This window comes from Trachemys scripta, chromosome 5, assembly GCF_013100865.1.
Source record: "Trachemys scripta elegans isolate TJP31775 chromosome 5, CAS_Tse_1.0, whole genome shotgun sequence".
NCBI classification, from domain to species: Eukaryota; Metazoa; Chordata; order Testudines; family Emydidae; genus Trachemys; species Trachemys scripta.
The window spans coordinates 87200792-87226155 of record NC_048302.1 but is presented as its reverse complement, the minus strand read 5'-3'; the positions used below and the strand labels follow the sequence as shown (position 1 = coordinate 87226155).

At 40.9% G+C, this 25364-nt stretch overlaps 2 protein-coding genes across 3 annotated transcripts in view; one reads left to right on the top strand and one right to left on the bottom strand.

The window, feature by feature from the left end:
- Positions 1-1962: 1962 nt before the first annotated feature.
- On the top strand, positions 1963-10998 carry PAICS (phosphoribosylaminoimidazole carboxylase and phosphoribosylaminoimidazolesuccinocarboxamide synthase; the record flags this gene model as incomplete). Its single annotated transcript, XM_034771715.1, is given in 7 exon segments — positions 1963-2141; positions 4896-5075; positions 5195-5308; positions 7165-7248; positions 7348-7528; positions 9237-9395; positions 10718-10998. Coding segments are annotated over 7 exon segments (1073 nt in total), but the record flags the coding sequence as incomplete, so codon positions are not given.
- An 11034-nt stretch (positions 10999-22032) lies between these two features.
- The window catches only part of LONRF1 (LON peptidase N-terminal domain and ring finger 1), a 38200-nt gene continuing 34868 nt past the window's right edge, over positions 22033-25364 (bottom strand). Inside the window, exon 12 of one of the 2 annotated variants that reach the window (XM_034772003.1) lies at positions 22033-24291. In XM_034772003.1, the coding sequence (XP_034627894.1) occupies positions 24133-24291 (159 nt within the window). In that variant the 3' untranslated portion in view covers positions 22033-24132. The remainder of the gene's footprint in view (positions 24292-25364) is intronic. The other variant, XM_034772004.1, reaches the window with a different exon arrangement.

Here is a 25364-nt window from a genome sequence, read left to right as displayed (position 1 = left end):
TGGGTCAGAACCTCACTTCTTCAGATGCAAGTAAAGTAAACTACTTGCATCTGAAGAAGTGAGGTTCTGACCCACGAAAGCTTATGCTCCCAGTACTTCTGTTAGTCTCAAAGGTGCCACAGGACCCTCTGTTACCCACCTTTAAGTGCAAGAAAGATTGACACGGTTATATTAATCTAGCTGTTCTAGAAATCAGTCCTGTAATCCTAAAATTGCTTCATTTAAAGTATAGGTTGCCTTTTGTGAAGTAGAGTAAAAGCACACTAACAAATTGTTGACTGGACTTTAACTTTGCTTTGAGAGTGAAAGCTTACTGTCAGATAGGACTACCTACACCTCAGAGCAACAAAAAAGTTTGAAACTGTTCAGAATTGGAATGGAACATATCCACTCTGGATTTACCAGATACTGGCTACTTTGCTTTTGGCCATTGGCAGATGCCAAATCAGGGACTTAACAGTTGGCTTGGCCTGGCGAAAAAGGGTGGAGATTTTGGAACTGAAGTAGGAGGGGAGGGCGCCACATACTCAAAATGGTGATTTGCACATCAGCTGCCTTTTTAAGTATCCAGGACTTGGACCAGTTGTTCCTTCTGAATTCATATAGAAGGGAATACCACAGATGTGCCACTTCATAAGCTACTGTATTGGTGTATATTTGTGACTCTTCTTGGAAGAAACTAATAAAAGATTTAATTTGCATGTAGCTTTTTTCATTATCTGGAAAGTCCAGTACAGTAATGCAAATGAGGAGTAGCAAGTTTCCTTTTTCCATCTTTCCCCTCCTTCAAACCAAAGGTGTAGGGGAGGAAAACAATGCTTTTATCTTTTCTGCTGCCTTCTATTACTGGCTCAGAAAGTCTCCAGTTACCGCCTAACATACACCTAAGATAATGTAATAGTCAACATACTTTACACTGGGAGTATCTGCAGAGATGAATTCATAGCTTGCCACATACTATGAAAACTATTATGATGGTTGACTTTTAAAATTACTTAAGCTACATGTTTGGTTTCAGAGTAGCTATATGTTTGTTTCCCTCCATGACAACTGCACACTTTGACATAAGGACATAAACTAGCAGAAAGATGAAAATGGGCAGGCATCCATTAGGAGCACTGACTTTGGTTATCTATAGCAGTGGTTTTGAATTTGTGGTCCATGGAACCCCGGGGGTTTGCAGAATTTATCTAAAATTTCCAAAAGGGTCTGCACCTCCATTTGAAATTTTTTAGGGATCTGCAAATTAAAAAATATTGAACACCACTGACCCATAGCATGATCAGGAAAAAATGTTCTATTGCAAAGTGATTTTAAACCAGTTCTGAAAGCACACTACAAACTGGTTTCTAAGGCTCTCTATAATGTACAGTGTATTTTGTTGAATGGAATTGGGGAAGTGAGTGCTTTCTGGACTGAGACCATTTTGTGTTTGTGGGACGTGGTACTGGCCGCTTCCGGGAGCAGCGTGGGGCCAGGGCAGGCAGGGAGCTTGCCTTAGCCATAGCCCCGCTGCAAGCTGCTGCCACCCTGGAGCCTCTGAAGGTAAGCGGTGCCGGGCCAGAGCCCACACACCTGTGCCTTGAGCCCCTTCCTGCACCCCAACCCTCTGCCCTGAGCCCCCTCCTGCACCCTAACCCTTTGCCCTGAGCCCCTTCCTGCACACCGCATCCCCTCCCACACCCCAACCCCCTACCCCAGCCCTGCATGCAATTTTCCCACCCAGATGTGGCCCTCAGGCCAAAAAGTTTTCCCACCCGATTTAAGGTCTCTCTCACTTGGGAAGTAATCATCTCCGGTGTATTGTAGCTACAGAACGATACATTAAGATCTCTGAGAAAACAGAATCTCCTGATGAAATGATTTTCTGATTGATCAACTATACACCAGTCTGGTCACCGTTCTCAGTTCACTCATAGAAGTACACAGAGTAGCAAAACTGAGTTTTCTTTTTACATTTAGGAATCAAAACTGCTTTTGTCAGAAAACATGGCGACACAGCGTTCATAGCAGCTCAGTGTGAAATGATTCCAATTGAATGGGTGTGCAGAAGAATTGCTACTGGTTCTTTCCTGAAAAGAAACCCTGGTGTCAAGGAAGGATATAAGTTTTACCCACCCAAAATTGAAATGTTTTACAAGGTAAGTAAAACTGTAACTATCTATTAAACAAAAGAAAGTGATGTGTTAAATAGTATCATTTTTACAAAATAAACTGAACATAGGAGCAGGTGTAGTGCCTGTCAATTTTTGTGGTTTTTGCACTTCTGTTTGTGTGTGCGCTCTCCTTATTGCTGCGTGCAAGATCCATACAAATATGAAACTGGCTAATTGATCCTACTGAAAAAATAATGAAACTGACTGTACATATTTCTTTTCCCCTTTGTTTGCGTTATCTATTATATTTATAGCAGCTATAAATACAACATTTTCAGACAAGTGTATTTTTTAGGTTGATAAATGTCCCTTTAAACTGAAATGGAACTACTTATTGATGGATTTTAAGAAACTAGTATTGATTCTGTATTTTTCAAACATTGCTAAAATGTCTTTCTTGAATATTCTCTTAGATCAGAGATTCTCCAACTAGTTCAGAAAGTCGACTGGTCACATAGTACAGGCTCATTGCCAGTATTTAAATCTCATTGCAAAGCAGCTAAAAATGCATTAAACACTCTGTTAACACACTCAATGTAAACTATTGCTGTAATTGAAACGGGTGTGAGGTAAATGAGGAGGGGAGGAGGTCTTTTGATCACAAATGGGGAGACAGCATGCATAATAGTGAGTGAGAGAGGATGTGGTCAACAAGACAATCTATTAAAATATGGTCCATGTTATGGACTTTTTCTCTTGTCCTTCCTTAGATCACTTACGCTGCCTCGGCATACCTAAACTACTACACAAATGTAACGTGATAAAGTGACAAAGAGAGTTCATGCATGATTTTCATTCTTGTGTTGGCAGGGTTTGGGAGCAAAGTGAAAGTGAGGTGATGCAGGAAACTCAGGAGGGTTTAATCTGCTGTACCAGCAGTCCATGCTAATCCTGTTGGGGAATGGTGACTTTATATATACAGGGAGTTTAGCCTCAGTTCTTAATATAATAAGATCATGGCAGTTAACTACACATCATGTGAGTCATCAAATAAAGGAAACCTCAACATCTTATAGAAGGGTGTGGAGTCACAGCCCCACTATCATCGTGACAAGATAAGGATATATCTCTCCAGGGATTGGCCTGCTTAGAGAGGAGGTCCCACTCTGGGGGTAGGGAGTGGGAGGGTAAACCTAGAATGAAAAACTTCTGGTTGGACTGGAAGCAGAAGGGGTGGGAAAAGATTAGTTGAGGAGTGCTACACATTTCAGAGCATCAACCCTTTTTATCTTTCTGACGTTGGCTTTATCCTAGTCCTAGAAGTCCTTTGCTGACAAAGTTCTTTTGGTATATGTAGTGTCTGGTTTGAGTAAATTTACTGGTAACCCCAGGCATTCAGCAGATTCTGGTCTCTGTATTCAGAATTTTTGAACAATCTTAATAGCATGGAAACATTGGGACCTCTTCTCTTATGCTGCTGAAAGGGACGAAAGCAAGCTGAGTTTGGTTAGGGAGCGTTGGCTTCACAGTATGCTTCCTCGCAGAGTTCTGCAAGCTGGTAAGGGTATGGGGATGAGAGAGAAATGGCATAGAGGGGATAGTGACCAGTCTTTAATAACTAGTCTGACTCTTCAGTGATATTCAGGGGTACTCAGTAGCAGAGAGGTTCCAAACAGAGTAGCTGCCTTGGGGCTGGATGGCGAATGGGCAGGGAAGACTTTCCCCAAGGGACTATGATCTATTTTCTTGCATGCTGGCCACTTCAGGAGGCTTAACTTCTTTCCTTTGTGGGGAAAATGTGACTAAAACTCTGGGAAGTGGTATCCTTGTGAAACTTTGAGAGTGTCTGTCTCTTTTTTTCCCCAGTTGGAGGGGAGCATGAAAGGACCTGGCCAGTAAGCATCCTGGTGCATCAGCAATATACAAGGGCGTTCCCTTTTGAAATCAGATGACAACCATACATCTTGTATATAGAAAGATTGTATTCACTGCATGCTATAGCAAAATCTATACTTCAAGATTTTACAACAGTTGCTTTCATACAGCAACTTCTGTCCAATTCAAGATTAAAAGAACTCTTGAAAAGTGACTGAAAATATAGATCAAGTAGTCTTACTGTAATGTGCTGACTGCTTCCAAATAAACAGGTTAAGAATAACATTTAGAGTCAAACTTGCATTACTTGCTTAAATACTAGCAGTGAAACTCCTCTTGGAATTTGTTAAAACTGAACTGTCTGTAGTCCAGTAGAAATAGATTTGTAGGCTAAGTGGTGGTTAGAGTTGAAAGGTGTACAGTGTTACAGTTTATTATTTTTATACCACATACAGTGGAGATAAAAGAAATATAGACACACACACACACACACACACACACCCCTCCATTGCTGTCTGCTAAAGTATGAGTGGTGTAACTAGCTAATCCTTTAGGATTTATCAGGGTTTCTAGAAACATTCACTGAATTAGAAGTTTTGTGGACTATTGACCTAAAAATAGTTAAAGCTTTGTCTTAAACTCACTTCTGTGATGCACCTTCAAGACTTAATGTTCAAGTAAGCAATGCTTTTTTCAAGTTATCTTAAAAGTCTTGCAGCTTGGATTTCTCAGTACTGTTGTGATTAAAATTCTTGCTAGGACTTGTTATCAAATATCAGTTTAAAGCCACAAAACCTGTCTGTTACTGGATTTCAAATTGTTCTCTTCACTGTTTGCTAGGCTTTCTTTTAATCTAACTCAAGTCTGATGTAATTGTCATTAATTGATCTTATTCTATGCAAGTTTATTTTATTTCATTCTCAGGATGATGCTGCTAATGATCCACAATGGTCTGAGGAGCAACTAATTGAAGCCAAGTTCTGCTTTGCTGGACTTACTATTGGACAAACCGAGGTGGATATTATGGCCCACTCTACACAGGCTATTTTTGAGATACTGGAAAAATCTTGGTTTCCCCAGAACTGCACTCTTGTAGATATGAAGGTATAAGAAAAAGTCGATCTTGTAGATCATGGTTCTGAAAGTAGTGGTATACGTTTTTTGATGCTTCTTTACAGCTCTTGAAAATAGCTGTAAAGTTTACTTTTGTTTACTTTTGCTAGATTGAGTTTGGTGTTAATATAACTACAAAAGAGATTGTCCTTGCTGATGTTATTGATAATGATTCTTGGAGACTGTGGCCATCAGGAGACCGAAGCCAGCAGAAGGACAAACAGGTAATACTATTACCATTTTGGGTCTGAATTAGAGATAACAAACAAAACTACATCTCATTTTGGCGGGGGGGGGGGGGAGCGCTGTAGACAGCGTTCAAGCAACTGCTGTGAGTTGCTTTCCTTAGCTGTCTATGCTTATGCAAGGTAGACCACAAAGCATTTAGGGTCTGATCCTGTTCACGTCAATGGCAAAACTTCCATTGACTTTAATGGCAACAGAATCAAGTCCTTAAAGATGCCTGTATCGTTAATAGGAATTTCCGCAATATTTTCTGGTGTTATCATAGTCCCCTGTGTAGTGTTAAGTCTGCAAGGATCTCCAGAACTTCTGGCAATGTACTCCTCAGAGTGTGAACTATTCAAATAACCGAGTAACATAAACACACTTATAAAGTACTAAAAGTCAGAAACATGCCATGAAGATAAAAATTGGTTCACCAGCGCGTCCCACGTTTCTCCTTTCAGAGCCTCTTGATTTGTCTAGGCCAAAGTTTGTCCTGTTTTAACTCCAGTTTAACTGATAACTAACATTTGATATAATTGCTGGTCTAGACCAGTGGTTCTCAGCCAGGAATATACGTACTCCTGGGGGTACACAGAGGTCTTCCATGGGGTACATCACCTCATAGATACAGTATTTGCCTTGTTTTACAACAGGCTACATAAGGAGCACTAATGAATTCAGTACAAACTAAAATTTCATACAGACAATGACTGTTTATACTGATCCATATATTATACACTGAAATGTAAGTACAATATTTATATTCCAATTGATTTATTTTATAATTATATGGTAAAAATGAGAAAGTAAGCATTTTTTCAGTAATAGGGTGCTGTGACACTTGTATTTTTGTCTGATTTTGTAAGCAAGTAGGGTGTTTTAAGTGGGGTGAAACTTGGGGGTATGCAAGACAAATCAGACTTCTGAAAGGGGTACAGCAGTCTGGAAAGGTTGAGAGCCACTAGTCTAGACAGTCCACAGATGTTTGTTTCCTGGAACAAACGTTTGTGGTTTATGCTAAGCTGAGTCCATTGGGGGGCACCATTTTAGCTGCATTGTCTACTAATAATGTAGACACTCCCCAATAGGCACAAGCTGCCATAACCTATGTCTATGATAATCCAAGATACAGCAGTGTTCCAGTGCCATTACTAACAAATTTAAACTGGAAAGCCACATTAGGTCCACTTCCTTTAAAAACTGAATGAAATGAAAAATTATGGTGTTTCCTCTTCACTCATTTCAGCTGTTATACTACAGAATGCTTCCGAGCAAATTCTTGGTGTGGTGGTAATCGACCATTACTATAACTTTGGGGGCAAGGGGGTTGTTAGGTGTTGGCTGTACTTTACTGCAGTTGCTGTCCTGTGATTGAAGCTCTGCTTCTAAATTAAAATTAACATGCCAAAGCAGCATGGTGTCTATTTGCAAGGAAGCCAACAACTGACTTCAGTTGGGCATGAGAGGACTGGCTAACACATCATGGCTGAGGCAACCAAGCACAGAAGTTGAGTTTTCTCTCAGAAAGGAATTGATTGAAGTAGGGGATGTTCTGACTCTACTATAATGTGGTGGACAATACTGCTTGCTGGAGCTAATGGCTCAAAATTTGAGATGTGGGGATTCCTGTGATGTCATGTTGGCCTCAGTTCACGGGGAAGAAGCTATTGTAGAATATATGAAATTATATTATATATAATTTCATGAAACAGGTGTTTGAAAGATGGCATAAATTTCTCTAGCCCCTGGTAGTTGGATGGTTGCACCTGGTTGAATATTTAAGTAGAAAAATGACTGACCATCACACTTCCAAATAGAACATGAGGAGTAACTTGCTATCTGTGTATTTCAGTCTTACCGTGATCTAAAAGAAGTGACCCCTGAAGCGTTGCAGATGGTTAAAAGAAACTTTGAATGGGTTGCAGAAAGAGTGGAGGTACCCCCTGTTTATATTAACTGTAGTCTGTGTAGAAATTGACAATCTTGTGTACTCTCTTAAAATACTGTGGTTCATTTTTCTTTCTTTCCGCTCCAGTTGCTGCTGAAAACAAAGAGCCATGGTAGAGTTGTGGTGTTGATGGGATCGTCTTCTGATCTTGGTCACTGTGAAAAAATTAAAAAGGCATGTGCAAACTTTGGAATTCCTTGTGAGCTACGAGTGACATCTGCTCACAAAGGACCAGATGAAACTCTGAGGATCAAGGCAGAGTATGAAGGTAAACCCTGAATAGTCCTTATTAAGTTTAGAACCAGTAACCAGAGTTCTGCAGATTCCTGAGAACTTTGCCACAAACTGTGCACAAAGTTTATCGCCCTCTTCTTTATAACCACCTTTTATGTACGTGAAGACTTATCATGTCTCCCCTTAGTTTTCTCTCCTACGGACTAAACCCAGGTTTTTTTTTTTTTTTTTTTTTTCTCCAGTCTTTCCTTATAGGTTGTGTTTTCTAGACCTTTAATCATTTTTGTTGCTCTTCCCTAGACTTTCTCCAACTTTTGGTGCCCAGAACTGGACATGGTGTTCCAATTGAGGTCATATCGGTGCTGAGTAGAGTGGAAGAATTAATATTTTTTTGTCTTGCTTACAACACTTCTGCTAATACATCACAGAATGGGAGGAGGGGTGTTTTTTGCAGCAATATTACATACTTGACTCATTTAGTTTGTGGTCCATTGTAACACTTAGATCCTTTTCTGCAGGACTCCTTCCTAGGCAGTCATTTCCCATTTTGTATTTGTGATTATTCCTTTCTAAGTGTAGTACTTTGCATTTGTCCTTATTGAACTTCATCCTGTTTATTTCAGACCATTTCTCCAATCTATTGAGGTCATTTTGAACGCTAATCCTGTCCTCCAAAACGCTTGCAACCCCTTCCTGTTTGGTATTGTCTGCAAACTTTATAGGTGGTACTCTGTATCATCTGTATCATAGTCAACAGTGCTTTCTCCCACATCCAGGCCTGTCTAAGTCTAACCGCTTCTTTCTCCCCCAAAATCTGGCCATCCTCTCTATCCCAACAGCTAAAATGCTTTCTCAGGCCCAGATCATCTCAACATCTTGGATTACTGCAATGTCCTGCTACATACACACACGTTATTCTGTTTATTATTCCTTATTCTGTTTTAAAAATGCCAGCTGCTAAAACTGAAGTCTCCCCTTCATCTAATATCATCTTTTTTTGGACCACACCACTGGCTGCCCTTGTTGCACTGCAGCTGGGTGGAAAACCATATCTTGTGATGCCCACAGAATAGAAAACAATGAATAATGGGGTGGACGCTAGTACAGTCTATCAAAAAACCATGTGCCTCGACTGAACATGAGTAATATCACTTGTTGCTCTTAAATGCCCATGCAAGCATAGGTCTGCAGGTACTTCCATGCACCATTGTATCTGGGAGTTGGGGCACAGTGTGGGCAAGCACAGATTTTTCCAGATGTTACTTAGAGGATCTTATCTTGAACTTTGCAGAACTGATATTCACTAATTTTGTTGCAACAGGCCAAAGTTTTTAATTAATAAAGAATCCAGTGATTCAGCAGTTTCCATTAAGAAATGGCCAGTACCCACCATTATCATGAATCTTAAAGGTTGTCTTCCCCTGCATGAGTTGCCCCTAGTGTGCTACTTCTGTAGATGGTGTAACGAGCAGTGACTGACAGTTACTGAATATTACTATAGGGAATTACAATATTGTATTCCACAAAAGAGAAATCTGAGCAGCAGTAAAACTAAACTGACTTTTATAAAAAGAATTTCAAAAAAAGGTGTTTGGGGGGGGGGGGGGGGAGAGGGTATTTAGACAGCATTTCCATGAAAGCAGGTGGGGGAAAAAGAAAAATGCATAGATATCTCTCTCCCCCCCCCTTCCCCCACTGGTTTTTTAAATTTACTTGTTAACGCTCTTGTGTGTGTGTATTAGGTGATGGAATCCCTACTGTGTTTGTGGCGGTAGCTGGCAGAAGCAATGGCTTGGGACCAGTGCTGTCTGGTAACACGTCATATCCAGTTGTCAACTGTCCTCCTCTCTCCGCCGATTGGGGTCCCCAGGATGTCTGGTCTTCTCTTAGACTGCCCAGTGGTAAGAAGCATCATGTTGACCTATGGTACATGTAGTTACATTCTTGTAGTAATTAGCCCCCCCTCCCCTTTTTTTTTTTTTTTTTTAATACTGGACACATCTGCCAGATTCAACAGTGCTGAAAATGCCTTTGTCCCATTTTATATTGTCGGTTCAGCCAGTGCTGAAGATGGTTTGGTGGGGTAAATCTTGTTGACTGTTGTTGTTTAAAATTTCAATTTCCTGGCATAGATGGAGGTGTGGAGCCTTAGAAAATCAAAGAGGAGTAAACTTAACTTTCATTATATTCTTACTCAGACAACTGAAGTTTAAAATAGGTATCAGAATTAATGACATCTTTTAAAAAAAAAAAAACAGCTTGAGAATTATTTTCACATTTTACCTTCATGAAACTGTTTTAGTATTCAGAGTAGCAGCCGTGTTAGTCTGTAGCCGCAAAAAGAACAGGAGTACTTGTGGCACCTTAGAGACTAACACATTTATTAGAGCATAAGCTTTCGTGGGCTACGAAAGCTTATGCTCAAATAAATTTGTTAGTACTGCTGTTTTAGTATGTTTGTTAACCTAGCAACTGATCATATAAAACTAAAAGATCCTTGCTGTGATGCTTTAATGTAGAACGAATTACTGTGCTGTGAAAATACGTCAGTTCTAGGGGTGCATGTAGCTTGAAATTAAAAACTGCATTTTCATAGACACTGAAAAGTTCTCTTTATACATTCAGTAGTCTATTCAGATTTCAAGGTATCTGCTGACTTAATCATTGTTGCCAGTAGTTATAGCAACATTGAGAACCCCTTAGCCTCTCTCATTCAGACTGGGGGGTCGCAAGCTGTCAGCCTCCACCCCAAACCCCGCTTTGGCTCCAGCATTTATAATGGAGTTAAATATATAAAAAGGTGTTTTTAAAGGGGGGGCATTGCACTCAGAGGCTTGCTATGTGAAAAGGGTCACCAGTACAAAAGTCTGAGAACCACTGACCATACGTATGGGATGGATTTTTTTTTTTTTTTTTTAAATCCTCAAAGGCAAGTGCCTCAAAGGCACTTTCTTCAAATATGCAGAAAAGTTTGGGGCATGTTGAGACTATCAGTTGAAAACTAGCAATCTTGTCTTGTTTGGGAATGAAGGAATAAGGTGAGAATCTTTAGGGTTATTGAGGTTGCTTATGCTTTACCTTTTTTAAATTAGACTGGACAAAGTAATTAAAATAAAAAATCCTGCAGTAACCCTCACGGCCTGAAAAATTACTTGTTAGTAATTTTTATGATAATTGTAAATCCTATTTGGATAACAGATTGGATTTTTTTCTTCTGCAACAGGTCTTGGCTGTCCTACTATACTCTCACCTGAAGGAGCTGCCCAGTTTGCTGCTCAGATTTTTGGATTAAGTAACCACTTGGTGTGGGCCAAGCTGCGCTCAAGCATGTTGAATACGTGGATCTCCTTGAAGCAAGCTGACAAAAAACTTAGAGAATGCACCTTAAAAGGAAAGTAATGCATACCTTATATTGGCTACGTAAAAAATAGTGCCATGTGCAAACTGTCTTCATGCTAGGATCTTCATGTGGATCAGTTGGAAATCTTAAACCCTTTGTTGTATAAGATAGTCTCTACAATTGGTCTCGTTTTCTGTTTTTTAATAAATGATAGCATACGGGATAGTTGTTTGACTTGATCACAATTATGTTCTGCTTTAGTCCTTGTATAATGCTTTAACTACAGACTACATAATATCAAAATGAAGGTTTAGTGCAATGTGCACTGGAATTTATCAGTTTTCCCTAGCAGCATTACTACAGAATATTACTGATGAAGCTTGGATTTACTAACTCCACTGAATGGACTGCCAATCCAAAACAGAAAATGTTTATGCTGCTCTGCTTGCAGTTATGAAAATTTGCTCCCTAAGCAATAACGTAGCTGTAGATTGCAATCCTAACTGGAAAACAGTTCTGGAATGGACTCAGACATCCAGCCTCCCAATTCAGAGACTGTAAAAGTGTATGGAAAAAGCCAGTCATATCACAAGATAGGATGTTAGTTTATTTCAATATTTCCTGAAGCGATGTCCTCATATTAACAATAATGCTCTTTATATAGCAGCAGATGAGATTAACTCAGAGTAGTAATCATGAGTTCAAAACTGACTTGTAAGCCTTTTGTCCTCTGTTCAAGTACAATGAGTTCTTTCCATTTCACTAGTTCTGCTTTAAAGAGCCTCTGATAAGCTCATAACCGACTTCATTTTTAGAAAATGGGGGAGGGGTCTTTCTCCCCTTAGTTTTATAGTGAGGAAAAAGTTGGTTGCTAAGGAAAGTCTCATAAAATAATTGAAGGTGGGAATAAACAATTAAGTGAAATAATAATGAAATCTAAGCATGACTTTTTTTTCCTTCATGAAACTCTTGTTTTTAATTAGGTCAGCTTTATTACAGTACTGATTCTAACATGCAATTTCCCAACTAATGTAATAGCATATGCTTTTAAAATTACAAATAAACTGTTAAATTCCAATTTGCTTTATGCAGAGGTTTCTCCAGTGGGTATATTCATGCTAAATATCTAGATTTTTTTTTTAAGTTACATGCCATGGCTGATACTAAAATTAAAATGGCTGTGCTAAACAACTTGCTTGACTTGATGCTTTACAACTACATGCATGCAGCACTACTAACATGCAACCAACTTTTGCAAAGAGAGCACACTATTGCTTTGGAGGGGAAGAGAAGGCTTTGACTAGAGATACAGAAACAAGTCCCTATGCGTACAGGTAGTCCCATGGGTGCTTTCATAGTCTCATTGATATATGGATCCTAAAGTTTTGCTTACCTCAAAGGCCCACACACAATGACCTTTATGATACTTCATTCTTTCCATGGTACATAAATTAAGAACTCAGTTCATTCTGCTGGGATTTGAACCTCTGATCCCTGAGAGTTTTGGCAGAGTACATAGCTATTGTGTCAGGAAACATGTTTTGGCATTACAGAGGCTTCTTGTGGTGGTGGTCATCCATTAAGATAATGTAATAGAGAACATGGACCACGTGGTATGATGCAAGACCTGAGGCCTGAACCAAAGGCTGGGAATCAGTCAGGCCTTGTATTAAAGCAGGTGCTTACAAGTTCACTGTCCAGTACATGAACTTGGCAAGAGTACTGCTAACCTTGCTAAAACACAGGCACTCCCAAGAAGCATCAGGTACTGGGTATGGGTGTGAAGATGTTCCAAAAGCTTAGCACAGGTACATCTTCACCTAAAACAAGATGAGGGTTTGACAAAAGTGATAATTATGGATGTTTTGCCTGAGACAACTGGAGCAAGGAACATGGGGAGGTAACAAGCAGCTGTTATGAAACATGTAAGGTGGTATGTAAGTTATTTGTCTCAGTCTATAAATGTATGGATACATTACCTTAACCCTTTGTGTGGCTTAGAGGACAGCAGAAATTCCCATTGCTGACTAAGCTGCCCTTGGCACTCCTGTTAGTGTACCTGTAATGGAGCCAGGGCACTAGTACTGTGCCTTTGAGGGCAATAAAGCTGGCTAAGTGCCTTTGTCACTGAACTGTGGTCTTTGAGGTATGGGCTGCACTATCTGCTAGTGCTGATAACACTCAAGCTGTAAAAACAAGCATTGAGCAGCTGCAATAGCTTAGTAGCCTGAATGGCATTACTGTGACAATGATGTTCCAGCCTTCAGCCAGTTAAAAGTGCCCTTAACTCTGCCAAATAACTTTCAGATAGAATAGTCAAATTTGTAATTGTAACATCTGCATTGTAGGTTTTAGGAATGGAACATGCCTACTAAGCCATAATTGAGTAACTTTCTAAAATGTAGGTATGAGTAATACTCCCTCGTTCAGCTGAGGTAGGTTGCGGTCATGAATAAACTTAGCTCTCGACAAAGTGGATTTAGAAAAGAATGGGATTGTTTTGCAATTATTCAATAAAGAGAATCTTTAATGTAGTGTGTACATTGTCAAAGAATATTAGTTTGACTAGAATAGTCTCTATTTTCTAAGTAACTTCCAACGTTCCCTTGTACTTGAGCATATATTACTACCTTTCATTTCTATACTACCACCTCTGAGGCTATCAAACTGCTTTGCAAAGCTGGATTATTATCCCCATTATACTTTTTAGTACTGTAACTGAGCAAGACCATCAAAGTTGAAAACAGAATTCAGTGCTTTTGACCCTCATAGAGTCATGTTGTGGGACTTTGCTTCCCTTTAAACTTTGCTGATCACAAATGGCTTGGTTTTCTGGTCATAATTAGACCTGGTAAAACAAAGTTATTCTGTTCTGCTGTAGAAAACTGGGCAATGATAGTAAAGAAACAACAACTTCTTTCAGAAGTCTCTTTACTCTAAATGACAGTCTAATGGTATCTTTTCTATACTGTGCATAGCACAGTAGGGGACTGTACTAGAAAATAGTTTGCTGGTGTCTACCAAAACATACTGAACATGTCCTCTGTGTTTAATTCTTTTCCTTTCCCTATATATAATAGTTTCTGCCATGTGTAGGCAAAGCTATTTGTGTCCTGAATATTCCATGCTCCCCAGAGTCACTGGACACTTTTTTTTTTTTTTAAGAGATCAATTTCTATCACCTAGAGCAGGGGTGGGCAAACTACAGCCTGTGGGCCAGATCCAGCCCATCAGGGTTTTGGATCTGGATCTGGCCCGGGGGATTGCCATCCCTGTGGTGGTGTGGGCCCCACATCCCTGCAGCCCCTGGGGGGGGGAGGGGCAGAGGGCTCCATGCGCTGCCCCCCTACACACACACCCCGCAGCTCCCATTGGCCAGGAACAGGGAACTGCAGCCAATGGGAGTTTTGGGGAAGGTACTTGCAGGCAAGGGCAGTGGGTGGAGCCCTCTGCCCACCCTCCCAGGAGCCACAGGGATGTGGTGCAAGCTGCTTCCAGCAGTGGCACAGGTCCAGGGCAGACAGGGAGCCTGTCTTAGCCCTGCTGCATGCTGCTGCCATCCCAGAGCCACTCCAGGTAAGCAGCACTGGGCTGGAACCCCTCCTGCACCCTTCCCCCCAACTCCCTGCCCTGAGCCCCCTTATACATCCTGCACCCCAGCCCCCTACTGCACTCCACCCCCTAGCCCTCTTATACACCCCTCCTGCCCCTGAGCCCCTTCCTGTACACCCCAGCCCTACATTCATGGCCCTGCAAGCAATTTTCCCACCCAGCTGTGTCCCTTGGGCCAAAAAGTTTGCCCACCCCGACCTAGAACACATCTTAGTGTATACAGTAATCAGTTTAATGCTGGTTATTAGCTGAAATTTTTAAATATTTTTGGCTCTGATATCTTCTGAGAAGTGGTTTCTGCTTCATAAAAATCAAGGGAAGATGAGGATTTAGAGATTTCTGACATTTTAACAAAGGGGGGGGGATCTCCTGCTTATGTTCAAACCTTTTCTCTCCTCCCCAGCTCTTGGGCTTTATTACATTAATTGAAGAAATCCAAAGTTTTCAGTCTTCTACCACAGAGCTGCTGTGATTATTGAAATCTAAGAGGAGTAACATGTATTTTCAACTATATATGTTGTCTTTAAAAAATCAGCTTCTGAAGTGGCATAATTAGGAAGTACATGAAATCTTATAAGTGTAGTAAAAGACTTCCATTCATATAACAAACTTTTGGCTTATGCTACCAGAAATAGGTGTGAACACTGTAGAAATCAGGGGGTGTCAGGGTTCCCTCCCCACTCTGAACTCTGGGGTACAGCTGTGGGGACCAACATGAAACCCCCCCTAAGCTTATTTCTAGCAGCTTAGGTTAAAAACTTCCCCACGGCACAAATCCTTGTCCTTGTACGGGTATTGCTGCCACTACCAAGTGATTTAGACAAAGATTCAGGAAAAGGACCACTTGGAGTTCCTATTTCCCCAAAATATTCCCCCAAGCCCCTTCACCCCCTTTCCTGGGGAGGCTTGAGAATAATATACCAACCAATCGCCTTTTATTAAAGTACAAACCAGACCCTTTATCTTTAGGACACTAAAACCACTTAGGGTCTTAAAATAACTTTATAATAAAGAAAAAAGTAAAAGAAGCACCTCTAAGATTTAAAACACAGAGGATTCCCCTCTAGGCTCAACTTCAAAGTTACAAAAACAGGAATAAACCTCCCTTTTAGCATAGGGAAAATCCACAAGCTAAAACAAAAGATAGTCTAATGCATTTCCTTGCTATTACTTACAATTTCTGTAATTTTAGATGTATCATTTCAGGATCTTTTTAGGAGCTGGTTTACCTGCTTGGTCTCTCTCTCTCTCCCAAGAGGGAACAAACAAAGAGCACAAACAAAACCTTCCCCCCCCCCTCACCCCCACAGATTTGAAAGTATCTTCTTTTCCCATTGGTCCTTCTGGTCAGGTGCCAACTAGGTTAATTGAACTGATTAATCTCTTACAGGTAAGTGATCCTGTACCTCTGACCAGGAGGGATTTTATGTTACTGCATACATAAAGGTTGTTACCCTTCCCTTTGTTTTTATGACACAGGTCCTTAAGCAGTAGTGGTCCTAAATAGAGTTGATTGGGAATTTTTCAACAAAACACATTAGAACATGCCAATTTGTTGAAACTGCTCAAAAGAAAGGTGGTTTTGATGACTTTCCAGTTTTGAAATTTTATTTGAAAAGCGATGCCTTATTTAAAAATTGCTTTCTACTTTCCATGTCTTCACTGACATAATACAACTCTAATTTCATACCTATATTTTCAAATATTTTTTCATTTGGATGTTCTGTCTAGAAATTTGCAACAGCGATATTTACTTCTGGACTCCTGAAAGTATTTGCTCTAGTGAGCACGAGGTTTTTTTTTTTTTTTTTTAAATTCTGCTCAGGAAAAAAAGGAATAGGAGGTGAGCAAGGTGGATGTACTTAACAGGGGGTTGCAAAAAACAAAACAAAAAAAAAAGCTTTTTTGGGGGGTAGGGGATGGTGCTTTGATGTATGAAGGAAGCTTGAATGTTTTATATTAAAAATTTACATCTACCCCATTTTTCCTGGAAGACCAAACTGGAGACCTAGTAAGACCCAAACATCCAACACTAAAAGTGAAACTGGAGTTAGCGGGGACAGTGACTAACTGTCCAAAATTCTACTTTGACAATGTCTAGTGTAATTAAAATACACAGCTGGCAGAAAAGAATTGTTTTTGTGAATTCAGCAATGCTATCTTTCCAGTTTAGGTCTGAGAACCACTCAGCAATTTCCAGGGAGCAAGAATAGATGTCAACTGCTCAGATGTAGGGGAAGTCCAGATGACATCCCCCCCACACACACACTTTTACATAAGAAAACACCACCACCCTTTCAGTAAAATGGGCACAAACTCAATTTCATGTGTCTGCAAGTTACATTTAATTTGGTTCTGTTCTAAGGCCTGGTCGACCCTGGCAAGTTTCTGAGCAGTAAAGCAGCTTTCTGCGTTGTAACTCCCAAGGTATACACACACAACCTGTGCAGTTGCAGTGCTGGGTTTAAAAAAAAAAAAAAAATCCTCCCCCCCCCCCAGAGGCTTACAAGTTTCTGTGCCAGGCGTACAGCACCACACTGCCACTGTAGACACCCTGATCAATTACAGCGCTGCAACTGGCCACTGGGAGGTGTCCCATAATGCCTGTTCTCATCTCTCTGGTCACCAGTTTGAACTCTACTGCTCTGCCTTCAGGTAACCAACCATCATCCCCACCCCTTAAATTGCTTGGGAATTTTGAAAGTCCCCTTCCTGTTTGCTCAGTGATGTGTGCAGTGGTCTCAGCGCATCTTTCTAGGTAGCCATGCCTGATGCACGCAGCAGGTGATCCTCCAGTCTGTACCCTAGGAATTCCACTCCTACTCCGTCACAGTCCAGCCCGGTGGACTCCCAGTACCCACTGCACTCAACACCCATCCCTCTGCAGTTTAGCCCTGCTGAAGTACAGTACCTGCTGAACTGTACTCCAAAAGGAGAAGGTTGGATATGATACCTGGACATACACAAATTTTTAAACCATCCCAGCACCTCACCTCCTCCTGAGATCCCCCATCCCCATCAGGATTGATGTGGTTTTTTTTTTTTGTTTGTCTTGCTCTAGTTGGTTTTTAATAAAAGAATTGTTTTGGTTTGAAAGCCATCTTTATTCCATTAATTGAAAGCAAACAGTCCTGCAAAGCTGCAGTTTTTGTTTTGTTTTTTTTAAACCACACCTTCATAGTGCGTCATCTGCACTAATCACAATCACCTCCTAGCCTTACAAGCACTGCACTCCCAAGCATAACAAATATTAGTGGCTTTCAGCTTCAAATTGCTGCTTCAAGGAAACTATGGTCCTTATCCCGCGCTGCACCTCTCTAATAGCCCTGGTCTTGGGGTAGGGGGGGATTGATCTAAGTTACGCAACTTCAGCTACATGAATAACGTAGCAGAAGTCAACGTACTTAGATCTACTCACCGCAGTGTCCTCATGCTCGCCCTGGTGGAGTACCAGAGTTGACAGGAGAGTGCTCAGGGGTCGATTTATCCCGTCTAGACTAGATGCAATAAATTGACCCCCGCTTGATCGATCGCTGCCCACCGATCCGGCAGGTAGTATAGACATGCCCTGGCTGTTCAAATTCAGCCTCCAGGCTCTGAGCCTCAGCGGTCCAGCCCCACGTGAAGCTTTTACCCTTCCCTTCACAAATATGATGGAGCACACAGCACACACCTGTAAGCTTAGGAATATTGTAATCTGCCAGGTCCAGCCTCTCATATAGGCAGCACCAGCAGGCCTTTAAACGGCCAAAAGCACACTCAATAGTCCTCCTACACTTGCTCAGCCTGCTGTTGAACCACTCCTTGCTGCTGTCAAGGTGCCCAGTGTATGGCTTCATAAGCCACAGCATTAAAGGGGTAGATGGGGTCTCCCAGGATCACAATGGGCATTTCCCCTCTGGTAATCTTCTGTTCCAGGAAGAAAGTCCCTGCTTGCAGCCTCTTGAACAGGCCTGTTTTCCGAAAGATGCGTGCATCATGCACCTTTCTGGACCAGCCTGCGTTAATGTCCGTGAAATGCCCACGGAGATCCACAGGCACCTGGAGAACCATTGAGAAATACCCTTCCAATTAATATACTTGGTGTCTACGGGGTGGTCCAGAATTCGAATGTGTGCCATCTATCACCCCTCTGCAGTTAGGGAAGCTCATTTGTGCAAGGCCATCCACGTCACACACATTGCCCAGAGTCACGGCCTTTCGGAGCAGAATGAGATTAATGGCCCTGCCCACCTCTGTCAACACGAGTCCAACGGTCAACCTTCCCACTCCGAACTGGTTAGTGACCGATCGGTAGCTGTCAAGTAGCTAGCTTCCACAGTGCAATCACCACGTGCTTCTCCAATGACAGGGCAGCTCTCATTCTCGTGTCCTTGCGCCGCAGGACTGGGGCGAGCTCACACCACAGTCCCATGAATGTGGCTTTCCTCATCTGAAGGTTCTGCAGCCACTGCTCATCATCCCAGACATGCATAACAATGTGATCCCACCATTCAGTGGGTGTTTCCCCGAGCCCAAAAGCAGTGTTCCACTATGGTCAGCATCTCCATGAATGCCACAAGCAATCTTGTGTCATAGCTACTACGCGTGGCAAGATCAAGGTCACACTCCTCTTGCCTTTGTAGTTTAAGCAATAACTCCACTGACACTCTTTACGTGTTCGTGAGAGCAAGCAGCATATTGGTCAACAGTGCGGGATCCATTCCTTCAGACCAAAAGAGGCAGACCGCACAGTACACAAACCGTTGAAAGATGGTGCCAAATGAGGACGGAAGCACAGGGATCGCATCACGGGGCATTGGGACAGGATGCCATGTGACCCCCTCCGCCTTCCCACAACTCTTCGCGGCAGAAGAGGAAGAGATGCTCTGTGGGATAGCTACGCAGAGTACCCCACTCCAAATACCGCTGAAGTGTGAACATGCTATTGCGCAGGCAGCTGACATTGTGAACACACAACGGTTTCCCTTCAGCACTCTCTGAGCAGCGCTGTAACTGCCAATGTAGACATACCCTCAAATGAGACTGAAAATGGTGGGTTTCCATCTTTAGTATTTCTCTTTTTTTTTTTAAATATAGAAAATGAATTAAATAAGATTCTGTGTGAGCACTTCAAAACTATGGCAAGGTTTAAACTCATACAGACTATTTTTTTCATCTAGAGAATGCACACAATATCAGTGCTCTGTTATGCTGCCAAATATGTTCTAAATGAAGTGTAAAGTATTTGAACAGTAGGTTACCGGCAACATTCTCTTTTATAACACTACATCAACTCTGAGAAACTAGTAATTCAGGCTAATAGCCTGCACTTTTATGGGGTCTCTAGAACTCACATGCATGCTTATAGTTAGAGCCTAGGTCCAATGTGATCCTCAAGTCTCATTATTTTAGGTAATAACCCAACTTATACTTGTATTTGAGACGCTCCTATTTAGTAAAAGGTATCATAATACCCCAACATGGAGTTAAGAAATTACCATTTACAGACTGAGACAGAGATTAAGTGGTTTGCCCACTATCAAAAAAAAAAAAGCCACCTTACCACCTAAAATTGAACCAGATTTCTCAAGAGCTGAGTCCACTGCCTTTACCATCACACCATCTTTCCTCCTCTGAACTCCATTTATTTCTCCAGGCTTTTCAGTCTGACCACATCAAGAATTTTTGGCTTTTTCATTTTTAAATTGTTTCTATAATTTAGGCATGCACTTTGAGCTGTGATCTGTGTATTTTAGAAGTCTAAATTTAAGTTTGTAGGAAAAAGCCACGGATGTAAAGGGCTTTTCCAAAAGAAAAATAATTAAGGTGCTCTCACAGTTTTCACTGATGCAAGAAATGTTAGATCTAAATAAATACAGCAGGAGTCGGTGTAAAGAGCACAGCAGTTAATGTCTGAATGGTGTGTGCTAGTTGTCAAGCTAACTGCAACTCTGACCCTTGCTGGTCTCTCCAAGAGCAGCCTCTCTAGGTCTCAGGCCTCTATCCCCCACCCATCTTTTGGTATGGAATCACGATTCTTCTGCTCTCGGACCAGGGACACTGGGTTGCAGTCCCCTGCCTATCAACCATGATTATCTCAGCAGGTCTGACTTATATCTAAGATTCTGCAGTTCTGTTCCCTCCAGGACAACAATGGCCATCACAGACCAAACAGCCCCATTAAAGTATTTATTTAGAACAAAAGCGTTTTAGCATCTAAAATAAAAAAAAGCAAACAATATGCATGCCTGGCATCTCCCTACAGATTATTTGACAGAGTTTCTCTGTCTGCTTGTCTCCCTGTCAGAGCTCACTGGCAACTCCCTGCACTGCCCCTGGCAACTCACTCCTCTTCAGAGGAATCAAGTCACTTTTAATTATTTAATTTTCTTTTGATCTGGTAATACCCAGCTTTGGCAATACAAGGTTTGCAGCTGGTTGGAGAATAGTAAGCGAACAGCTTACCTCATCATCTTCCAAGTGGGTGCTTGGATGTTCTTATCTTGGAAGCTATTGCATCATTTTCATTCAAACCCCACTGAATTAGAGCATTTTATGTGTAAACATTCCACTAGCCTCAATGTAAGTTAGATCAATACAGTCACATGAAATACTGTGTATTGGGTTATTAGAAACATCTCCTTAGTGACTTGGTCACCTACAGTGTTCATAAAATTCTCAGTACCTACAACATATCAACTACACATCTGTCAGTGTGAACACAGGAGGAGGAATTTAGTATGGCACAAAGGAATAGCTAGCAATAACCGAAAGAAGACTGTTTAAGGTAAATAGCCAGAAAACTTTCCTAACAGTAAGATGTATTGGAGTGTGGTATCTAGTATCTTGTTCAAGGTAACGATGGCAGTCCCATTCCTGTAAGCATTTAGAACTAGACAGGAAAAAGTGCTAGGAGACAAGAACAATCACATTTACAGGGGAGACTCAGGATTTTTTTCCCCACCAAAAATGGACCACCATTTTTATAAAAAGACTTATAAATTACCTTCCCTCCCATTCACAAACTCATCCCTGTGGCAACTGTAGTGATTGCTTATGTGGAATAGCAGAATTAGGAAAGTAATACTAGTAACTCTAATGCAACGTGTTTTGCTCTTTTGAGAGCACATTGATTTTGCTTTTTTAATTTTCTCATTACTGCATTTTCTCCCACAGATATTCTTCTCCCACAGATGGATGGCAGCTCCAAACCAGGAGACAGATCCTGTTTCCTCACAGTGGCCATTAGCACAAGCAATTAGGTTGGCTCCTCATTTTCAATTTTGATAGGCCTCCAAGGTTCCCATTTCTAATGAAGACCCTGCAAGCTATAAAAGAAGCCAGAAAGCATGCGACTAGTCAGTTCTTCAGACCAGGGATTCTCAACTCTTTTCTTTCTGAGGCTCCCCCCAACATGATATAAAAAGTCCACAGCCCACCTGTGCCACAACAACTGGTTTTCTGCATATAAAAGCCAGGGCTGGCAATAGGGGGTAGCAAGCAGGGCAATTGCCTGGGGCCCCAAGCCACAGGGCCACCACAAAGCTAAGTTGCTCCAGCTTTTGCGTCAGCCCCAGGTGGCAGGGCTCAGGGCCCTGGCTTCAGCCCCATGCGGTGGGGCTTCAGCTTTCTACTCTGGGCCCCAGTGAGTAACACAGGCCCTGCCTGGAGGACCCCCAGAAACCTGCTTGCAGCCCCCCAGGGGGCCCCAGGCCCCTGGTTGAGAACCACTGCTTCAGACCACAAGTATTCACTTTTAGAACTGCTCTATTAAACCTTTTTTTCTGTCATCTCTACTTTCTATACGGAGGGAAAAAACCAATTAAACCCCCAAATGCTTCTCTCAGGTCTGGAGTTCCAACTGATTTGAATAGGATTATCAGGATGAGACTTTGCAACTGGCCAAGTACTAATTTTACATCAAGAATATCAGACACTTAATACCAAGGAAACCAAGTGGGTATAAAATTAGAGTTGCAAAGATAGTCAACAGTTCCTGACAAGAGATAAGTGGGGGCAAGAGGAGCAAATAAGGAAGGGAGAACCTAGTCTGACTAAAGCCTTTAAGCAGAGAGTATTAAGAACTTGAGTCAAAACAAAAAGGTTCTTTAGTCCTCTTCTCTTCTTACTACTTATCAGTGAGAACTGGCATTTTCCACAGATAACATTAAAGAACAATACATTATGTTGAGAAGACCGTAAGAATACTCAAATTGCACGAATTTGAGGAGCCTCTAATATCTGAAGAAGCCTACAGGTTGAGGACAGAACAAGGGACATAGAGTTTAATAAAACGTAAAGCTCAACTTCTTAAATTCTTAAGAACGTCAGAAAATTTAAAAGTATGGTGACAATTTAAAATAAAAGGGACGGAGAAACCAACACTATAGCTAAAAATAAGACAGACAAGTTATTTTGGTGGGACCTCGTTAGTTCCTATTCAGTCAGACCAGACACTGATGGCAAGAAATCAACGTACATGCCATATGCATGTCCATGAAGTGTTTGCAACCCTGATCTAAGCTAACAATGCTTCTGGCTCTGTGTAAGACACCCCTCCCCCCACCCCAAAATGGAAATGGAAATGTATGAAAACAATTTTATAAAAAAGTAACATTTAGTTAAGTTACAAAATATTACAAACTTAGCTTTTCTTGAAAATTAAATAGATTAGCAAAAAGCAAGATTTGTAAGAAAATTTTACAAATGATTTACATACAAGAAAGCTAATGTGTCAGATATTCACATATATGCAACCAACGGATAATTAAAGTACGAGTTGGCAGCATGAATTCTAAAACTTGCCACTGCAGTGGGCTCTACTATTAATATGAATAAGGCATAGAGGCAGCAAACAATTTATAAACTTTTTTAAAAAAAAAAAAACAAAAAAAATTGGAATGCACAATTCCTAGCATATTGTACTAAAGCTTCTTGTTATAAGCTCTATAAACTACTTAAGTGCTCAGAAGGACCACCAGTCTGAAAAGCCCAATAAAATTGTAACTGGTATTAAATGTTTGTTTTCAATTTTCCCTTTAAACGTGTACAGTTATAGGTACATATGCCATATTCACAGTTTAATTATCTTTGACAGAAGTACCATGTTCATTTTTTTTTCAGTTGTTCCTTAAAACCAGCTCTAATTTCATCATAATTCAGGTCACTTGGTCTATGATGCAAATATTTATAAGATATTAAGAATCTGTGCCATAGTCAAGACAGTTCAGCAAGAGCAATAATTTCCAACAGCAACATTCAATACTATATTTCAAATATTTGTGCAAATAGCAACAGGACAGTTGTATCTGAGGCAAGCTCTTATTTGCAAAAAAATGCATTCTTAATGCTGTAAACTTGGACTGTCAGCCTTAAGTCTTGCATTTCCCACAGCTTTAGAAAGTCAGTGGCAATAAATTCTCAAGTTTTAGCATGACTGTCTCATACATAGTGCAAATCATGTAGAATTTTTCCATGTTCGGTGGCTGGATTGATTTTTGCATGCGCAACTTTAGTGGTCTATCCTTCTAGTTGAAGACAGTGCCCATTTGAAGAACCAGATGGTTCAGGAAGTTGGCGGGAGGGGGGAGGAAGCAGTTTCATCACACTTTTCAAACCAGCACTAGACGTGCAAAAGCAGCAAAAACTCCAGCTGTGATTACAACCAGAAAAGAGTAACTCTTCAGGAAGATCCAGGCGGTTAGTCACTTGGACTGGTCTCTAGAAAAATATGTGAGTATATGTTGGATTTTGATTAGACGTTCTTTCAAAGACATCATTGACAGAACCGAGATCTGATACCTGGGGTCTACAGGGAGGACAGCTAGAAGCCACCAACACCAAGCCGGTCCATTAGGTGTTGCCTAAAATTAGAGAATGAATTGGATTATTAAATTAACAATTTAGCACAAGGCGAATAATATGCTGAACAACTTTAAAAAAAAAGGCAAAAGCTAACCATGGAACAAAGTTTAGTCTAACATTAGGGATCAAATTAAGTTATAATCCTCTTCTGGTGCTTCAAACATGTAACTCTCGCCTCGAATCCCTTCTTTAGCTTCCTATTTTATATTGCATTTAATTCAAGACCCATACCCTCACCTTCAAGACTTACATAATCCTGGTCTCATGCACAACTGCTCTCATTCTCTCTACTCTCTGCACCTCTACTTTGGAAGGGTCTCCAGCTGCCAATCACCTCCCTCCTCTCCTCAAAATACATTACTTCCATGAAACTTTCCACCGTTGTTTTCACCAATAAGCTTACTACACTCCCTCCTCTTTTAACAGGGCAACTGTCCTATGTCTTGTTAGTGCAAAGAATTTAAACTTACGGCACTACACTACACAATAATTAGTGTTCCAGGTTTTCAGTTTTCATTTGTAAAAGAAATCCCGGTAATTTTTTGATGTTTATTTTCCAAACATTAAAATGGGGATGAAATTGGGTTATTTTTTTTTTTTAAAGTGGGAAAAATCAGGAACAAAAAAAGTTCCTAATATACACATCTTACTACAGTACAACTAATTTTTTTTTTAAATGTACAAAGTTGATTAGTTTTTCCAGAAATCCTGGTTTGTGTCTGGTCACAATTTTCTCCGAAGTATCCTCACTCATGTTGAGCCTCTTGCTGTCTTGGAAGTAGTCCAACTTTGAAAATTAGTGCTATGCATCAATAGACCAATAGATCCAGGGAATATGCCCAAAGCTTGCCATACCACTTTGCTGAAGTTGGGAGGGTGTCTTGATGATTGTTCCAAAAAGCCAGCACATCCAGTTTCATGTTGTCAGGGTTAGGCATGTTCATGCAAGTATTTCAGATTTGAAATTTCATCTTTAGTGGCAAATGGAAGAAACACTCTGGCATAATGGATGTAGTCTGCTGCAAAATTCACCTTGAGGAAGGGTGCAACACCTGGGTGACATTCCAAAAAG